The 20,046-nt window shown below is 47.0% G+C and overlaps 1 protein-coding gene across 2 annotated transcripts in view; it reads right to left on the reverse strand.

Annotated features, from left to right (window-relative positions):
* MAP4K5 (mitogen-activated protein kinase kinase kinase kinase 5) overlaps positions 1-20,046 on the reverse strand; it is a 211,938-nt gene that overhangs the window by 132,542 nt on the left and 59,350 nt on the right. For both annotated transcript variants that reach the window (XM_077466776.1, XM_077466775.1), the window contains exon 2: positions 10,946-11,003. In XM_077466776.1, coding sequence (XP_077322902.1) covers positions 10,946-11,003 — 58 coding nt within the window. The remainder of the gene's footprint in view (positions 1-10,945; positions 11,004-20,046) is intronic.

Here is a 20,046-nt window from a genome sequence, read left to right on the forward strand (position 1 = left end):
TGAGAAAGAAGCATCCCTCCCCGGGTGATCTATGTGCATTGCAAAGATTTTACTAGGGCTGTGGAAATTCAAGATTAACTCCTCAATTTTTTTTTTTTGATCGGTACTCACCTCTCCGATGGCTTCCAGGTCTGCAGGGAGTTCCGTCGGAGAGCCGGTGACATAGACGTCACTGGACTCCTCCCCCCCTTCCTCAAGTGCCTCCGTCTGCCAACGAAGGGAAGGGGGAGGAGTCCGGTGACGAAGTTTTGATTGAACGTAACGCGTACGGGGGAGGAGCTACGCATGACGTCACCCACTGCTGCCCTACGAAACTAACACGATTGTCGGCTTGTCCACCCGCAACTCAACGGTACACCAGTTTGGAAGGTTTTTATCATCTTTGTGTGAGTTTGTGTTTTAACACAAAAATTAAATCTTATACTTAAGCGGTGAGCACTGAGATGTTTTCTTTCTACCCATGACCTGGCGTCCTTTCTGAGATCTAACGGACGTGAGAGAAGTTTATGGTCCGTGTTAACCCTTTTTATACCCACTTGCATGTTTGCACAGGGGTCCATGCCATAAGGTGAGAGTGATTAGTGAGACCGGAGGTGGAGGGATTGTCACGCTACTGTGGAAAAAAAAATGACTTACGTCAGTGCTACAGTTTGAATTTAAAACATATTTGTGTGAACTGTGAAGTTAAGTCATGGATTGTGGAAACTAACTAGTGTCGGGTGATTGTATATAGTGTATACCACATTTACCACTGACTAATGCAGAGTTGCAATGCAAGGAGATCGGCTAAAAGTAGTTGGATCTGTATGTGCGTTATCATTAATCGAAATTAGTTGATTAAATCGTTAAAAAATAAAAATAAAAGAAGAAGATTATTCGAACACGAAAATTTTAATCAGTAACAGACCTAATTTTAACAAACTTTAGCAAATTCCTACCTTTTTGTTATTGTGTAGTAATTCCTGTGTTTTTGTGTGTGTTCACGTGGAAAATTAATCTAATGGGGGTGGTTTCCACTTAAGGACCGCCTCACGCCAATGTACATCGGCAGAATGGCACGGCTGGGCACGAGCCGCGGCCACGGGACCAGCGGACCCGATCGCCGCTGGTGTCCCGCGATCAGGTCACAGAGCTGAAGAACAAGAAGTCTGTGTAAACAAACCTCTCCCCGTGCTTCCCTGTGTGGCTGTCACTGATCGTCCTTCCCTATAAAAGGAAAGAGACGATCGCGCAATTGTCAGTTAAAGCGACGCAAGCGAGATTTTTAACACAACAATAGACCAGCGTGAAGATATACATAGAATTTAAGGGATAGATTTTAGTGCAAGAAAAGCTCAAGAACAAGGTGTCAATAATGGCTGACAAAGTCAAATTAATTTAAATTCATGATATTAATTAAAAAGTTTAATACAATTATATATAAAAATATCATTATATTTTGAACTGCTATTATCGGCCAATTGCTTCCTGCATTTTTCAGTTTCATTACCAAAATTTCCCTTTGGTGCACTTCTAATGTGACTTTCTATTTGCTACATTGGTTACATTGTGTTGCTTTTGAGTATGGACTCTGTGTTGGTTAGAGGGTCAGTTCACACCACAAAAAACGCACTCCAGATCAGTTTCTGCATGCGCACTTTTAAAGCAGTTTTGATGCGTTCTGGTGCGTTTTTGGGGCGCTTCCAGGTGCTTTTTCCCCTGTTTTTTCATTATACTAGTGTCCAGTGCGTTTTTGAAGCATTTTACCACGTTTCGGTACAGTCCAGTGCAGGAAGCATGTTCTACTTTTTTTTTTCTGGAACTGAAAAGTCTGAAACTGACTGCACTGGTGTGAACGATGCCATTGGAAACCATATAACCTACTTTCCATGCGTTTTTGATGCAGATCAAAAACGCATTGGACTGCATGTGGTGTGAACTGGCCCTGAATGATAACAAGGTTGTTATTCTTATTGACGGGTGGAGGTGTTTATAACACTTAGGGCCGGTTCACACTGCGGGCGATGCGAGGCGACACGACTTGCCTCGCCACAATCTGACAAGTCGCCCCCGTTCTGTACAATGGAACCGTTCTGAGAGGAGCGACTCGAGTCGCTCCGACTCAGAAAAAAGGTTCCTGTACTACTTCTGGGCGACCTCGGGGCGACTTGCATTGACTTCTATACAGAAGTCATTTGCAAATCGCCGCTGAGGTCGCGGCGAGGCAAGTCGGTGTCGCCTAAGGGCCGGTTCACACTGCGGGCGATGCGAGGCAACACGACTTGCCTCGCCGCGATCTGACAAGTCGCCCCCGTTCTGTACAATGGAACCGTTCTGAGAGGAGCGACTCGAGTCGCTCCGACTCAGAAAAAAGGTTCCTGTACTACTTTTGGGCGACCTCGAGGCGACTTGCATTGACTTCTATACAGAAGTCATTTGCAAATCGCCGCTGAGGTCGCGGCGAGGCAAGTCGGTGTCGCCTCGCATCGCCCGCAGTGTGAACCGGCCCTTACGGTACGTGTAACCTTTTTTTTTATTTAGTATAGTCCGTATAAAGTTTTTGCAAACTACCATTTGAGGTTGAATTTTATACCTACTTCTGTAGGGATTCTTCATGCCTACATTTTTTTTTTTTTTTTGCTACCACAAGACTAAAAGGACATTTGTCGATGCGGAATTTGAAGCCTTTTTTGCTCTGTCAGCCTGCCAGCAGGGTGGAAGATGGTGATGTCATGTGGTGATGGTTACATGAAACCACCAGGGCCCGATAGTGATACCAGTCTACCTATTGTCCACAAATCACACGTCCGGATCAGTGCGGATACACCCTGCACACATTTACACACAACACATCCTGGAAAACAAGGAGATGGAAGACATCAATGACACAAGAGCATGGCTCACTGCTCTTCACGTGTTTGCAGGGAACACTTTGGTCTCAAAAGGTGGAAGGCGACACTGACAACACCTTACTAAACTGGGTAGATGCAAAGGGAAAAAAAAAAAAAAACTGTAAACAAAAAAAGAAAAGCTGTAAAAAATAAATAAAAAAAAAGGCTACAGAAAACTTTACTCACCTCTAAATCTTAAAGTAAGCTTTGGCTGTACTTCTTCCGTGGATCTCAGGAGTGCAGTTTGTTTTCAGCAGACAGCGGGGTCTGAAGCCTGCTGTCAGCTGATGTGAAAGAGCTGGTCCAGGCTCTGACAAGGAGTCGGGATCCCCCCACATGCCGGAAACCAGCCCCCAGCTCAGCCTCTCAAGCAAGACGCTTAGTGCCTGAGCCGGCCGCTCCCACCCCCTCCAAAGCCCAGCGATTCAGTGAGTTTGGGGGGGGGGGGGGGGGGCAGAGCAGACAGCGGTGACTGTTAGTCATCAGCTCTCTGCTCACAGAGCTGTGAGAACCAATCAATCTGTGGTGTTTGATCGCTCGGTTCTCAGTGTTGGAAGCACCAGTGGACAGATGCAGCGCCCACCTAGGCAAGGATGAAAACTCATTAATCTTTTAAGCCCAGACTTTTTACTTTTGGATAAAACAGGAAATAGTTAAAATGTATGTTTTTTTTTTGCCTCCTGTGTCACTTCCTGTCCCAAGGCCACATTGGGATGTAAGCGGAAATTTCTCCTAAGTGAAAGAAATCTGCTTTTAGTTGTGCCTGCAAAAAAGTCCCCCATTTAAGCCGGGTTCACATATGCACGGCCGCGCTTTCCAGCATGGGGTCCAGTGCATTCCTGTTCACCGAGTCAGGTCCGAATTGTGCCTGAATTCGCACCCAAACCGCACAGCACCCTTTTGGAAATCACCCCGTGGCTGCCCTGGACATGTGTGAACGGCTGCATTGAGAGTCAGTCACACTCGCATGTCATGCAAATTGGATGCAGTGAAAACTACATCCAATTCGTACATATGTGAACCCAGCCTGAAAGAGTTCCCCTCTATTCTTGTTCCAGCGACAATGCTCATTAAAGAGGAAGTAAACCCTAATGGGTTTACTTCCGCTTTCATTCCCTGCAAAGGTAAAGCATAATGAACTACTATGCATTGCATCGCATCGCATAGTAGTCCATTATGTGTCACTGACCTGACACAGGAGCCAGCGATGTCACCGCTGTCCCCTGTAGTCCGGAGCATCCATCTTCTCTGTGGGTCTCACTGCTCCGCCGCTGTCATTTGGCGAAGCCGCGATGACGTCACTCCCGCGCGTGCGCACGGGAGCCGTCACGCGCAGCATATTCGCCGTTGATGGTACCACTCTCAGTGCGCCTGCGTCTTCGGCGCATGCGCCGTAGACAGCGGTGCCTGTCTTTCGGCAAATATCTCCTAAACCTACACGATATTTCTTGGACCTACAGGTAAGCCTTAATCTAGGCTTACCTGTAGGTCAAAGTGTGTTGTAAGGGTTTACAACCACTTTAAGACAAATAATGGCCGAATCTCCCCTGCATGGACGCAGGACTGATGAACCGAGCGGAGGACGGCTTGCACACACAGCGGGGAGGACATTGCTGGATCCAGGGGACAAGGTAAGAAAGTCTCCCTGTATCCAGCGATGCGATCCCGAGTCTGGCTCGGGGTTACCGCTCGTGGTACTGAAATCCCTGCCCGAGCCAGACTCGGGATCACCGTCAGGCAGGTTAATAAAGGAAGAGCTACCATCAAATCTTAAAAAGTTAAAAATGTAAAAAAAAATGGCTAAGCTATCGTGACTCAAAACGTGATCACTGAAGGGTAAAATAGTGAAGGAATCAACAGCACAAAACAATCAGCTGCCTTCCTGGACACACAGGTGACAGTTCTCACACAAGGGACGTGGTGAAAGTACAAACACACAAGAACACAACACACTCCACTGATCTGTGCACAAATCCGTTTCAGTTTTTTTTTTTGTAAAGAGGAAGCCATAACGAAAGGACATATAACAAAAATATCAGTATACAGGAAAACGTCAAGTGTCACTCCGCAGAACGATGTGACCTCTGCTTCAACATTAGTCACTCCGGCAGACGTGCGCCCATTCCAGAACAAGCAAGGTTGGGGAAGATTGCGAGAAATCTGAAAGAAGTGTTATATATGATAATATGTGCAGGAGAGGAATGGGGAGGGTCTGATGTGGGATATTAGGGCTGCAGTCACACCTGAGCGGTTTTATTTTTTACCGCGATTTTGTTCAGGTCAGGAAAAACGCCTGTAATCTTCCCCATAGAAGCTCGTGTTCTCTTTTTGATCTTGGGGTGTTATTCAGACATCAAAACGCCCAGATGTGAACAGGAGCCACTGAAATGAATGGGATTTTGCTTGTTGGGCGTTTTTCAGGTGTTTTACAAGCGCTTTATGAACTGAAAGTGCTCAGGTGTAAATGCAGCCTAAGGCCGCGTACACACGGGCGGATTGTCTGCCCAACTAAGTTCGTCAGACAATCCGACAGACAGTCCGTTCAACTTTTGAATGAACGGACTTGACCACACACGATGAACAGACAGTCCGCTGAAAGCTTGCGCGATGATGTGTACAGCACGTACGACGGGACTAGAAATACGACGTCCAATACACTGCAATGCAACCTTCGGCGTGTAAATCCTTTCTGAGCATGCGCCATACTTAGTCCGTCCAACTTGCCTACACACGAGCGGACTGTCCGCTGAAACCAAGTTTGGACGGACAAAATTACGGAAATTCCGAAAGACTTCGTTCGTCAGACTGTCCGCTGAAAAAGTCCGCTGAAGCCCACACACGAGCGGATTGTCCGCTGAAACACGGTTCAGCGGACTAAGTTGGGCAGACAATCCACCCGTGTGTACGCGGCCTTAGGCCCCTTTCACGTGGACGATCCGTTCAGGTCCACCTGTCAGTTCTTTAGGCAGACCTGAACGGACACTCCATATAGGTCTATGGGAGGGACAGATGTAGAGCCGAAACAACTAATCGATTATGAAATTAATCGATTATGAAAATAGTAATCGATTAATCGGCCACTAACATAATGGGGTTAAAAAAAAAAAAAAAATGAGCCCTTTATAGTACAAAGAGCAAACCGCTACTGTAAATATTACTTTCACCGTCCCATAGTAAAAAATGAACCCCTTACAGTAGCGATTATTTGCTCTTTTTGTACTAATTTTAGTTTTTTTTAACCACGTTATGTTACAAAGCCTCAGACCTGGGTCACACCTCTGTGTTTTTTGGTGCTTTTTGCAAACTCCCTACAGTTCATTTACATGGTTTACACGTTCACATCCATGATTTTTTCAGCTGCTGCGTATTTGGAAAAAAGACAAGGACTTTTATTTTTTTATTTTTTACGCAAAACAGTGCTATTTTGTTTTTTTGGTTTCAATATACTTCAACGGAGAAGCTGCAGAAAAACATGCAATAATGCGTTTTTGCGGCAATTTGTGTTTTTTAATCTGCCCAACAACAAATTGGCCAAAAAAAAAAAAAGGGTAAAAATGCAAATCACAGCAAAATTACCTTTTTTATTTCTATTTTAAGGTTATTCATCAATTAATCAAAACAATAGGCCAACTAATCGATTATGAAAATAATCATTAGTTGCAGCCCTAGACGGATGTCAGCGGTGACACGTCCACTGACAACCTGACTCGCTCTGATCCAAAAAAGTGTGATGGAGGGAAAAAAAAAAACTTTCCATCCATCTGCGGATCGGGTGACGACACTCTGTGGTCCGTCTTCATCCGATCCCCCATAGGGGAGAGCGGCACTCTGACAGCTCCGTCCCTGCACAGCGTGCAGCAACAGACCTGTCATCTTTCTGCTCAGCGGGGATCGACAGAGCGACCTCCCCGCTGAGCAGAGCGGGCTCCGGACACGGACACGTCTGTGTGAAGGAGCCCTTATGTAGAGGACGGAAGTGCAGAATGTAGGACAGCAAGTAGTATGTAAAAGAGGGGAGTATGGAAGGTCTGGCATGGGGCATTAAAATGCGGGAAAGGAGTGCAGAGGATTTTACACAGAGCAGTATGTGCAGAGAGGAGTATGGAAGGTCTGGCATAGGGCGTTATGTGCAGATGGTCTAACAGAGCAGTATGTGCAGAGGGGAATATGGGAGGTTTGGCATGGGACAGTATGTACAGGAGAGGAGTGCAGAGGGTCTCATATAGGGCAGTATGCGCAGAGAGGAGTAGGGAAGGTCTGGCATAGGACAGTATGTGTGGGGGAGGAGTGCAGAGGGTCTGGCATGAGGCGGTATGTGCGGAAGAGGAGTATGGATTGTCTGCAATGGGGTGATGTGTGCAGTAGAGGAGTGCAGTTGCTCTAACACAGCAGTATGTGCAGAGAGGAGTATGGAAGGTCTGGCATGGGCAGTATGTGTGGGAGAGAAGTAAAGAGGGTCTGACACAGGGCAGTAGAGAGAAGTATAGAAGGTCTGGCACAGAGCAGTACGTGCAAGAGAGTGAAGGTGGTCTGGCACGGGGCAGTACGTGCAAGAGAGTGAAGGTGGTCTGGCACGGGGCAGTACGTGCAAGAGAGTGAAGGTGGTCTGGCACGGGGCAGTATGTGCAGGAGAGTGAAGGTGGTCTGGCACGGGGCAGCACGTGCAGGAGAGTGAAGGTGGTCTGGCACGGGGCAGTATGTGCAGGAGAGTGAAGGTGGTCTGGCACGGGGCAGCACGTGCAGGAGAGTGAAGGTGGTCTGGCACGGGGCAGTATGTGCAGGAGAGTGAAGGTGGTCTGGCACGGGGCAGTATGTGCAGGAGAATAGTATAAGGCTGCTTTCACACTGATGTGCTGCAGTTTACATGCATGTGAAGGAGCGGAATGAGTGATGAGGCGATCTGTTGCCTCTCACCATTGGATTTTAGCCCACGATTGGTGTGCAATGCACGTGATTGCAACATGGTAGTACGGTAAGTAGAGGTTTAAATCAGGTGTGAGGGGGGTGACACTGTGCCCGGTGACCTTTGACTTCTCCCATGTCGTTCAGGTAGATCTCCACCTCTTTAACCAATTTGTGCCGGCGCTATTGCCAAAAGACGGCTACCGCGCGGGCTTAAAATGCAAGGAGGGCTTACATGGATGTTCTCGGGGCACGCTCTGATTATCAAGTCCTTGGAGTCCCGTCAAAAAAAGAGGCAAACTGTTCACCGCTTTCTGTTAGAGGGACATGGGTTCCCTTAGTGATCACCAGTGCCACCCATCAGTGCCCACAAGTAGTGCCCATCCCATCAGTGCCATTAGTGAAATATAAAATTTTGCAAACAGATAATTTCTCTAACAAAATATAAAAACGCTTTGATTTTTTTCAACATTTTCTGTACATTTTTTTGTTTGTTTAGCAAAAAATAAAAAACCCAGTGGCGATTACATACCACCAAAAGAAAACTCTATTTGTATGAAAAAGCATCAATCTTTATTAGATTGTAAGCTCTTCTGAGCAGGGCCCTCTTAATCCTCTTGTATTTTATTGTATTGCAACTGTATTGTCTCCTTTTTAAATTGTAAAGCACTGCGTAAATTGCTGGAGCTATATAAATCCTGAATAATAATAATAATAATAATAATAATAATAATCTTCTGTTCCAAACTTAAAATGGTAGAAGAAAAAAAACACCTGAGTGATATATACAGGGGCTGAAGTGTCTAGAGCTCAGTCCCCCCCCCCCCCCCGATGGCTCACTCTGACTGGCCGCATCACTCTCAGAGGAGGATGCCATTTTTTATTTCTTTTTATTTTTTTTAGACATGGATTTAGGTTGCCGTAAAACAATAGATCCTCTTGAACCCTTTTAGGTGTACCCCTTCCGCTCATAGCCTGATGCACAAAGCAGAGGCACTACCAGAAGGAATGCATACACTGCTAGGTCTATAGTCCAGCACAATTGCCGCTATTAATGCCCAGCCTGATGCAGCAGTAAAAAATGTGTCAAAGGAAATGCCCGTGTCACCAAACCTGTTAATGCCACCTCTTTGAGACATAAGATATTAAAAAAAATTCTTAAAAAACTCCACTTACCTTTCCTGCCGCAGGGTTTTCTGTGGTAAACCAACAGACCCAATCTTCACCCTTTGCGGTGGGTTCTGTTAAACCTTCAGGAGCGGACCTGCAACAGCACCCTGCCAGTAAAACTTTATGGCCTCACTAACAAAAAGTACTGGATCCCAGGGTCCAGCTCTCTAAAAGGAGAAGCATTCACAGGCAAAAACCTTGTTTCTTCAGATATGAGGCCCGGGTACCATTCAATTTGGCCAGAAAAGACACTTTGAATGGATCCGATCAGCATGGCTAGCCCTAGCAAGGATTGCGCCAGTGGAGCTCAGTACAGCACATCTTTACTAATGACCAGCACCTTAGACCAGGGGTCTCAAAGTGGCGGCCCTCCAGCTGTTACAAAACTACAAGTCCCATCATGCTTCTGCCTGTGGGAGTCATGCTTGTAATTGTTAGCCTTACAATGCCTACAATGGACTTGTAGTTTTGCAGCAGTTTGAGACCCCTGCCTTAGACACTGGCGAAAAAAAAGGGGTACTCCCAGTAGTGGGATGGGTTATATAGGGAGTGCATTTTTTGTCTTAGGGTGTGCCAGTGTCCATCACCTGAAGGTGGCCTATAACCCACATAGTAACTACTATGGCTCTGTGTCCCGTGATGTACGATAAGAAACGATCATTTAATTTGGGTACAGTGTTGCATGGCTGCACAAATGTCATTTAAATTGTGAGAGCAATTGCCCAGTAAGCAAGCTATTAAGGTTGCCTATCCCTGGTGGAAACATTTCCTTGTTTACAGTCACAGTTTCTGCACTAGGAGAGAAAACAAGGAAGACATCTGCTCAGCATACCTGTATGAGTCCATGTCTTCACAGTCATATGCCATAAATGATGTTTTTTATGCTGCTATACAATCATAAAACCATTGCACATTGTAAACCGTAATGATTTCATGATTGTTTAGCAGCATACAAGCATAATATGCAGGGAAACCATGCATAAATATAGCTGTAGTGTGTAAAATACATGCATGTGGACTTAAACTGAGGGTAAGAAAGACATTAGTGATCTCTAGGGATTAGCTCAGGTGTGTTTGCATGGAACACGTGCAGAGCCCGTCAGGAAGTTGGCGCAGCGCTGCGCTAATCACAGGCAGTGAGACATTGCCCCGATGTGCGGCTGCAGAGATCAGGCAATGTCTCACTGCCTGTGATTAGCGCAGCGCTGAACCGACTTCCTTGACGGGCTCTGCACGTGTTCCATGTGAACACACCTGAGCTCATCCCTAGTGATCTCTATTGAAGTGCTCTCCACTATGGGAAGTCAGCAATAAAATGTGATGCATGGCTTAGCTAACCCTATGCGGGAGCTTGTCTGCTTCTAAGGCCTGATTCACATCTATGGCATTTTTAGTGCTTTTTGCATTTTGCACTACAGAACGTGTTCCATAGGAAACCATGGTAGATGGACTGTAGTGCAAATCCGAAAAATGCAAAAAGCACTAAAACTGCCATAGGTGTGAATCCAGCCTAACAGTCTGTGGTCTTCAGTGATTGCATGAGTACAGAGCAGTAAAGTTGCTCCCAACACAGACCACATTGAATCAAACAGGGATGGGAAACCAAAAACTTGCTTTGCTCAGTCCCTGTTGCACAGTGCAGACACAGACAGTCTGAACTTAAGCAAGTCAAACTTGGCCTGGACCTGTAGTGACTGCTCTCAATCAAAAAAAAAAAAAAAGTTGCTAGGTAAATCTGCATATGTTAAAATAGTATTTGCATCATTAGGTCCATTGCTATTAAAAAATAAAAAGAAGGTAGTGGTAGGTAACAAATTAAAAGGCAAAACACTCTTGGCTTTAACCCCCATGGTGCTTTCACAAGATTGATGTCTCAGAGCTGTTTAAACACTTCCTGCAAGGAAACCGCGAAACATGCTGAAGACACAGGATAACAAAACTCTGCACAGCGACACATTAACCATTCACGGGAAAGCGTGCAGAATAAAGCAGCGTCTACTCACCAGGCTCCAGCTTAATAATCTTCACTGCGGCCAGCTCTCCCGTCTGTAGATTTCTAGCCTGGAAACAAAAAAAGCACATAATATTCTGGTTACTCAACCAATTCCAGGAAAACATACTAAAAATACATTTCTATTCCAGAGACTCACCTGGACAATAAAATGAAAAACTAATATTTAAAAAGCACCTTTGGGGAAATAAAAATATAAAATAATAAAAAAAATAAAAACATCCACACACACACACCATGCAGCCCAGTCATGTATTATAATGGAACTGAATATAGAGCAAAAAGTCCATCCCACCCCAACTCTCCTAATAAAAATTGTAATGAATATACAGACCACGGATGCAGGCAATTATACCTTCTCACTACGGCAACCTATTTATCTGCAGCTTGTCTACATGTATAAGATGGGTTGGAAGACTGCTTGCAGGGAAAATGGCTACCGCACAATGCCAACTCTGTCATGCCATGGGCAGGCTGGGACAGGAAAAATATATAAATGATCTCAATCTGAGGACTTCAACAAAATGGTGGCCATCTGCAGACACAGACACACACAGACACACACTCCCTACTGCATGAATGTAAGTGAGGTGGGCAAAAGATGGCTTCAGCTCTTGTTCTCCACCTATAGAGAACTCATCAGATGCGTTTCTCCCTTTTCAGGGCTTAAAGCGGGCTTCCACTGCTTCCGAGGTTTTTTTTTGGGGGACATTTAAAAAGCAATTCGCGTTTAAATAGTTTACTCACTTGTTCCGTTTTTGTTCTTTGCCCATTGCCATTTGCCAATAAAAGATTGATTTTTAAAAAAGATCTACACCGTTTCCATCTTGCCTGTGGGCATGTGAAGCCCACAGGCATTCTCTTCCAGGCTTCTATGATGTCAATCTCTCAGCATGCAATGGCCGTTCTAGCTCCGATCTCACGCATGCGCAGTAAGGAAATATCGAGCGCCGTCAACAGCTTCAGTTGCCATCACAACGGGGCAGTGTCATTGGAAGTCCCGCCCCGTCGTGATGGCAACTAAGATAAAAATGGTTTCGTAATCCCGCGATAACTCTCGGCTGGCCGCCGCACAGACTCCTGGGATCAATGAGAAAAGATCCCAGGAGACAGTGAGAGTTGCGGAAATGATGAGTTAGCTGTAGAAGCCACGCCCATATCTGCAAGATGCACATTCCGGAAGCAGAGACAGAAGAAAAAAAAAAGGTATATTTAAGAGCCCATTCACACAGGGGCAACTCCTGATCCGACTTCAGGTCGCCCCTAGTCGCCTCAGGTCGGACAACATTTAAAAAGCAATGTAAGTGAATGAGAGCCGTCTTAATGCACACTACTGAAGTCGCTCCGACTTCAGAAAATGTTCCTGTACTACTTCTATCCGACTTGTAGGCGACTGGTACCCATTGATTTCAATGGAGATCGCCTCCAAGTCGGATCTCCGTTTATACGGAGGCGACTTTGACAGAATTATCAGCTCTCAAGAGGGAACTCCACGGCAAATTTCTGAAAAAAATTTGGCGTGGGTTCCCCCTCCGAGAGCATACCAGGCCCTTAGGTCTGGTATGGATTCCAAGGGGAACCCCCTACGCCGAAAAAACGGCGTGGGGGTCCCCCCCAGATCCACACCAGACCCTTATCCGAGCACGCTACCCGGCCGGCCAGGAAAGGGGGTGGGGACGAGCGGGCGCCCCCCCCCCCTCCTGAGCCGTACCAGGCCGCGTGCCCTCAACATGGGGGGGGTGCCTTGGGGGAGGGGGGGCGTGCGGCCCCCCCACCCCAAAGCACCTTGTCCCCATGTCGATGAGGATAAGGGCCTCTTCCCGACAACCCTGGCCGTTGGTTGTCGGGGTCTGCGGGCGGGGGGCTTATCGGAATCCGGGAGCCCCCTTTAATAAGGGGGCCCCCGGATACCGGCCCCCCACCCTATGTGAATGAGTATGGGGTACAATGTACCCCTACCCATTCACCTGTGGAAAAAAGTACAAAAAAAAACACAACACAGGGAAAAAATATTTTATTGCACAGCTCCGGGGGTCTTCCGTCTTCGGGGGTCTTCTCGCCGGACTCCTCCGCTATCTTCTTGTAGCTCTTTTACTAGCGGAGGAGTCCGGCTTTCTTCCTCCCCGCCGCCGGCCTCTTCTCCCGACTTCGGGGGTCTTGTCCCCCTCTTCGGTTCTTCTGCCGGGCCACCGCGCCTTCTTATAGCTCTTTTGCAGGCGGTGGCCCGGTCTTCTGTCGTCGCCGCCGCCGCCGCCTTCCGTTCTTCTTCTTCTTCTTCTCCAGGAGATGTTGACACGACGCTCTCTCCGGCCGGAATGCCAGAGCCGCCCTGCGCTGCCACTTATATAGGGACAATGGGGCGGTGTCACATGGGTTGATGTCACATGGGTTGATGTCACATGGTAAGGGGGCGGAGTCACCATGTGACATCAACCCATGTGACCAACCCATGTGACATCAACCCATGTGACACCGCCCCATTGTCCCTATATAAGTGGCAGCGCAGGGCGGCTCTGGCATTCCGGCCGGAGAGAGCGTCGTGTCAACATCTCCTGGAGAAGAAGAAGAAGAAGAACGGAAGGCGGCGGCGGCGGCGACGACAGAAGACCGGGCCACCGCCTGCAAAAGAGCTATAAGAAGGCGCGGTGGCCCGGCAGAAGAACCGAAGAGGGGGACAAGACCCCCGAAGTCGGGAGAAGAGGCCGGCGGCGGGGAGGAAGAAAGCCGGACTCCTCCGCTAGTAAAAGAGCTACAAGAAGATAGCGGAGGAGTCCGGCGAGAAGACCCCCCGAAGACGGAAGACCCCCGGAGCTGTGCAATAAAATATTTTTTCCCTGTGTTGTGTTTTTTTTTTGTACTTTTTTTCCACAGGTGAATGGGTAGGGGTACATTGTACCCCATACTCATTCACATAGGGTGGGGGGCCGGTATCCGGGGGCCCCCTTATTAAAGGGGGCTCCCGGATTCCGATAAGCCCCCCGCCCGCAGACCCCGACAACCAACGGCCAGGGTTGTCGGGAAGAGGCCCTTGTCCTCATCGACATGGGGACAAGGTGCTTTGGGGTGGGGGGGCCGCACGCCCCCCCTCCCCCAAGGCACCCCCCCATGTTGAGGGCACGCGGCCTGGTACGGCTCAGGAGGGGGGGGCCGCCCGCTCGTCCCCACCCCCTTTCCTGGCCGGCCGGGTAGCGTGCTCGGATAAGGGTCTGGTGTGGATCTGGGGGGGACCCCCACGCCGTTTTTTCGGCGTAGGGGGTTCCCCTTGGAATCCATACCAGACCTAAGGGCCTGGTATGCTCTCGGAGGGGGAACCCACGCCAAATTTTTTTCAGAAATTTGCCGTGGAGTTCCCCCTTGAGCTCATTCTCTGCTTGGCCTCGGCAAAAGTCGCCTGGCCTGGGGCGACTTGTAAGTCGTCCCAAGTCGGGCTTGAAGTCATCACAAGTCGTTTTGAAGTCGTCCCAAGTCGCGCTGTGATCTTAACTCAAGTCGTGTCCAAGTTGCCTGACTCAAGTCGCCTACAAGTCGTGTTGCCCCTGTGTGAATGGGCTCTAAAGAAAAAAAATAAAAAATAAAAAAAGGGTCAGTTTTAGACATATTACATCTATCTGATCACATACAGCTTTTATATATAAAACGTGTGGAGCTCCGCTTTAATCAGAGGCCACTATGGAAAGTCAGCAATCAAATGTGATGCAGGGCTTCGCTAACCCTATGCAGGAGCTTGTCTGCTTCTAGCAGTCTGCAGTCTTCAGTGATTACATGATTGCAGAGCAGTAAAGTGGCTCCTTACACAGACCACACTGAATCAAACAAGATTGGTAAACAGAAAACTTTCTTTGCTCTCAGTTCTTGTTGCAGAGTGCAATCAGTCTGAAGGGGTCTCTACAACTAAGCCCCAAAAAAGGGGCAAAACGCATCTGAGAAGTTCTCTACAAGTGGAGAACAGGAGTTGGATCCATCTTTTACCCATTTACATTTATGCAACAGAACGTCAGTGTCTGCATGGAGGCGGCCACCATTTTGTTGAAGTCTACTGGAGCTTGACAAGCCAATTCTGTCTTGCACCGGTCTTTTCACATGCTGATCCAAGTGACACAGTTTTGGAGGGGCCTTCAAGCAGTACTAGATTTAAAATTGGAGGTTGTTCTATTCAATAAAGCTGAACTCTAGGAATATTTTGTATTGCATGCCTACCATGATCCAAACTTGGACCAATGTAGATATGCAATACAGATTATTCCTGGAGCTCAGATTTACGTTTCGTTCACATCTTGGCATCCTGGATCACGGGCAGGATCACCGTGATTCCAAAATGCGGCAAATCGCGGGCACCTGTGCGATCCCCGACACTTCCTATAGCAGACCGATCGCAGTGCGATTTTACCACAAGTCGGTGGGTGACAATGGCAGTAAAATCACACAGAATCGCAGGAGGCCTGTAGCCCAAAAGTTGTACAAGATCTTATTTTTGGCGACAGGCGTCCCGCGATTCTACCGTGACTTGGCGCTGCACGATTAAGCGTTAAAAAACCGATTCACTCCCCTTGCAATCTCTCCCAGATTCTTTCATATAAACAAGTGGAGAGATTATGTGCTCACTCAGCTGTCAAAGAAAGCATCCCGGGCAATCTGCCAAGTGTAGAACTTGAAACATTGTAACCAATGCTTACTTCTTAGATCAAAGGGAAAGAACTTCTTATTGTAAACAAATAATCTGGGCAGTCTGCCAAGCTTTCAACCAGTGTAAATGCAGGAAGTTTAACCACTTAAAGTCTAAATCTTTTTCTGACACTTTTTAAAGCGGACCGCCACCCTGAAGTGGAAGTTCCGCTCATCTGATCCCTCCCCCCCTCCGGTGCCACAATCGGCACCTTTCAGGGGGTGCAGATACCTGGATAATCCAGGTATCTGCACCCACCTCCACAAGATCGCCGCAGATGCCCCGCCCCCCCCCCCCATTGTGGCTTCACTTCCCGATTCCCTGACAGAGGATGGCGGCAGGGGACAGCAGAGAGACGAACGATTGCTCGTCATCTGCCGCTGACATCGCTGGACCCTGGGACAGGTAAGTGTCAATTTATTAAAAGTCAGCAGCTGCAATATTTGTAGCTGCTGGTTTTTAATATTTTTTTTTAAAAGGTGCAGTTCCTCTTTAAGTTAAAATCAATATTTTTTGCTAGAAAATTACTTGGAACCCCCAAACATTTTATAATATATATTAGATATATATATATATATATATATATATATATATATATATATATACATATACATACATATATACATACATATATATATATATACATACATATATACACACATACATTCAGAGAACTACATTTCCCATGATGCTACACTACACTGCAGAGTGCATGAGTATCATTCGAAATGTAGTTCCAAGACATCTGGGGTGCCAAGGCTCCCCATCACTGCCCTAGGGAATAAAATGGCAATTGCTGCAATATTGTATGTCGCACTGTATCTTCCCAGCAGTCTTTCAAATGCATTTTTTGGGAAAAAATACACTTCAATAAATAAAATAAAAAAACAGTAAAGTTAGCACAATTTTTTTTTTGGTTTTAATGTGAGAGATGATGTTACGCCGTGAGAATCGTGATCTATCTTCTAAGCAAAAAAATTGTGATTCTCATTTTAGCCAGAATCGTGCAGCTCTACTGTGACTGTTGTCTTCCGGATGGCAGTAAAATCGCCCCGAGATCGGGGGGTGCCATTGGAAGTGATGGGGATTGCAGGGACATTCCGCCATTTGCAGAGATTCCGCCCACGATCCGGAACGCCAAGATGTGAATGGAGCCTTAAAGATTTTCATCAGGAGGGTGAACTGCTTTTTGTTATGAATTTAGCTCTATATTCATGATAATTTCCTAAAAACGAAGCCCTGAAATAAACCAAAAATGTACAAAAAAGTGCACTATGGTGTGTCACATGGCCCCTTCCCGAAGAGGAAGGCTCTTTTCTTGACCCTCCAAGAATGGGAGGCTCCTGTGAGGGACTCTTGTCCATCTAGCTGTAAGGACCGGCAGACCTCGTGATCAGCTGAAGCCGACCACCGAGTACTAGATTAGTAGGAATCTCAGGGCAGGCCCAAAAGACCCACACCCTACCATCCTGAAGTGAAAAACTTGAAGAAAAAAAAAAAAATTAAAAGTAGTTTACAGGACAAGGCTTTGCAGCCTGGTAACAATAATTTCCATGGTCTCAGATTAAAAGATCTAGCCCATGAGTTGAGGTGCAGATAAAAGCAAGTTGTACTGTGGACTAACGGTTATTCTCACAGTGGGGTCCCAAACCCATAGACGCCATTGGCTCTCCGCCTTAGTAGCCCTCGACCAGCGGCAACGCTCCAGTCAGCAGGCACTGGGCCCTCCAAATCCTCCACACCAGGGAAATACTTCTAATATCCAGCTTATCCAGCGGCCACTAAATTTGGTTTCTTTCACATGGGATAGAACCCCCAGGACTCCCATCATACTGGTAGGGGTAATATACAGACAACCATCCCAATCAGAAGTCCAGAATGATGGCGGAGCATCTCTACTGGACATTGATAACAGATACTACATTTGATCTTAGCTAAAAAGGAGAAGACACTGTAATGCATAGTGCAGCATTTTAACTTTTTTTTTAAATTTTGGGGGCCCAAATTTGTTTAGGCTGCACAAAGAGGATTTCAATAGGGCTGAAGCGATAAAATCGACAATGAAAATTGTTGCCGATTTTCATTACTGATTTGTTGGTCTTCATGCATCTTCCTCGCTGCCTGTCAGTCCTAACTCCATCTGAGTGTTACACAATCCCCTGTGTACAAGCCGCTTTCTCATAGCGGCGCTCATGTGACCGGGCACGTCCACCTCTCCTCCTCGCTGACGTCAACGGTGCATTCTCAGGCCCACCCACTTTGCTGCCCTCGAGGGACGACAGAGAGAAGCAGCGGTAAAGCATTGAGCTGCAATAAGGTAGCGACTCACTTACAGTGGCAAAACATTCATACAATGACAAGTGCCAAATCATTGGCGTTCCTGGGGTGGGATAGTGACCCATCATTGGCGTTCCTGGGGTGGGATAGTGACCCATCATTGGCGTTCCTGGGGTGGGATAGTGACCCATCATTGGCGTTCCTGGGGTGGGATAGTGACCCATCATTCGCGTTCCTGGGGTGGGATAGTGACCCATCACTGGCGTTCCTGGGGTGGGATAGTGACCCATCACTGGCGTTCCTGGGGTGGGATAGTGACCCATCACTGGCGTTCCTGGGGTGGGATAGTGACCCATCACTGGCGTTCCTGGGGTGGGATAGTGACCCATCACTGGCGTTCCTGGGGTGGGATAGTGACCCATCACTGGCGTTCCTGGGGTGGGATAGTGACCCATCACTGGCGTTCCTGGGGTGGGATAGTGACCCATTATTAGCGTTCCTGGGGGGTAATAGTGCCCCATCATTGGCGTTATCCGGGGGGAAGGGGTGGGGGAATAGTGCCCCATCATTGGTGTCAGTTTGAGGAATACACAGGTCTCACCTTCCCACCCTCCAGTCCAGTTCCTCCAGGCCGGTCTCCTCATTTTGGATCTGGTCCCCTATCTAAACAAACTCCCTTCCTATCGCAACCCCGTCTGGTCCAGTTCCAGTCCTACATGCCTCTATTCCAAACTCCCTCCCTCCCTACTCCCTCCAACACCCGGTCTCCAAACCAGCCAACTCCCTCCCACCCTGCAGTCCGGTGCCCTCTCCTATTCAGAGCCAACCCCTTCCCTGCAATGTCAGTAATGAATGAGGAATTTACTTTAGTAGTTATGTTGTGATGCAGTTTGAGTGTAACCCTCTGTTTTTTCATTATTATTTGAAATAAATAAATAAAAAAATCACTTTTATTCCTATTTCAAGGAATGTAAACATCCCTTGTAATAGGAATAAGGCATGATAGGTTTTTGCAGAGAGATCTGGGGTCTATAATTCCCCTCGTCCTACTTCTATGTTGGAAAGCCTGAGATCAAAAAAAAAAAAAAATCTCAGACTTTTTTTTTTTTTTTTTTAAGCGCAATTGTCAGTTAAAGTGACGCAGTGCCGAATAGCAAAAAAGTGGTCGGGTCTTAAGCCAGCAAAATGGTCCGGGGCTGAAAGTGGTTAAGAGAACATAAAGGAAAGAAAGAGAAGAAAAAAAAAAAAAAGAGTGCAAATGGTGGAGAAATAATGGGTAGTGAGGTGTGAGGGGGAAATAAAGAATGTGGTGGGATAGAGAGAACGGACGCACACTGCAACAAAGCAACTAATCATATCCTAGCTGAATGTTCTCCAATCTATAAATGAAAGATTTATCCCCCCCCCCCCCATTTCTTGTCTTCTTTCCATTTATCGGGTCCATTGCAGAGCCGAGTGGTTTAGTAAAGTAAGGAGCTGATGAGAAGGGGGTCACTGAAACCTCAGCTGGTGCTTGAAGTGTCCCGGAAGCCCCAGCTGTGTGCCAGAAGACTCGGCTATTTGGCCGGATCTGGAATCTCAGCTGCTTGTGGATTAGGGCAGGGAACAGGCTGCAAAGGGATCGCAGTAACGCAATATCCCTTGGCAACGTCCCACCATCATATCACACTACGGGCAGACATTTCACATGAGGAACACCGACATACGCCACTTCCAAACCGAGCTTTACAAATCACAACGTCCACATGCAAACGGCAGAAACAACGGCTAGCCAATGGAACTCCAGATAAAGAAAAAAAAATACAGTGGAAAAGACGACTTTACCGAGTTTGTCATCCTATGTGGCCAGTCTTGTGATACACACGTCACGCCGCACAGCCTAGCAGGTGACAACCCCATTTCCTGTTTCAGCCGTGCAATTTCCTGTGTCACCAGTGTATCCAGGCTGGACAATGAATAGGCGTCATCACTTTTGTGCCATCAGCAGGCTATTGGAATAATCTTCCTACCTGTGCAGTGAGTGAACAGAGCTACAATCTTTTGGCAGGTAAAGTATAAAAAAAATAAAAAATAAAAAATACATTACGCACTTCAGCTTTTTAGCGATTTGCCCGGAGTTTCACTTTAATCTGGGCACGCAGAGTTTGTGGTTT

This window comes from Lithobates pipiens, unplaced genomic scaffold, assembly GCF_037356315.1.
Source record: "Lithobates pipiens isolate NorthernLeopardFrog02 unplaced genomic scaffold, aLitPip1_a1.2 Scaffold_37, whole genome shotgun sequence".
Lineage (NCBI taxonomy): Eukaryota > Metazoa > Chordata > Amphibia > Anura > Ranidae > Lithobates > Lithobates pipiens.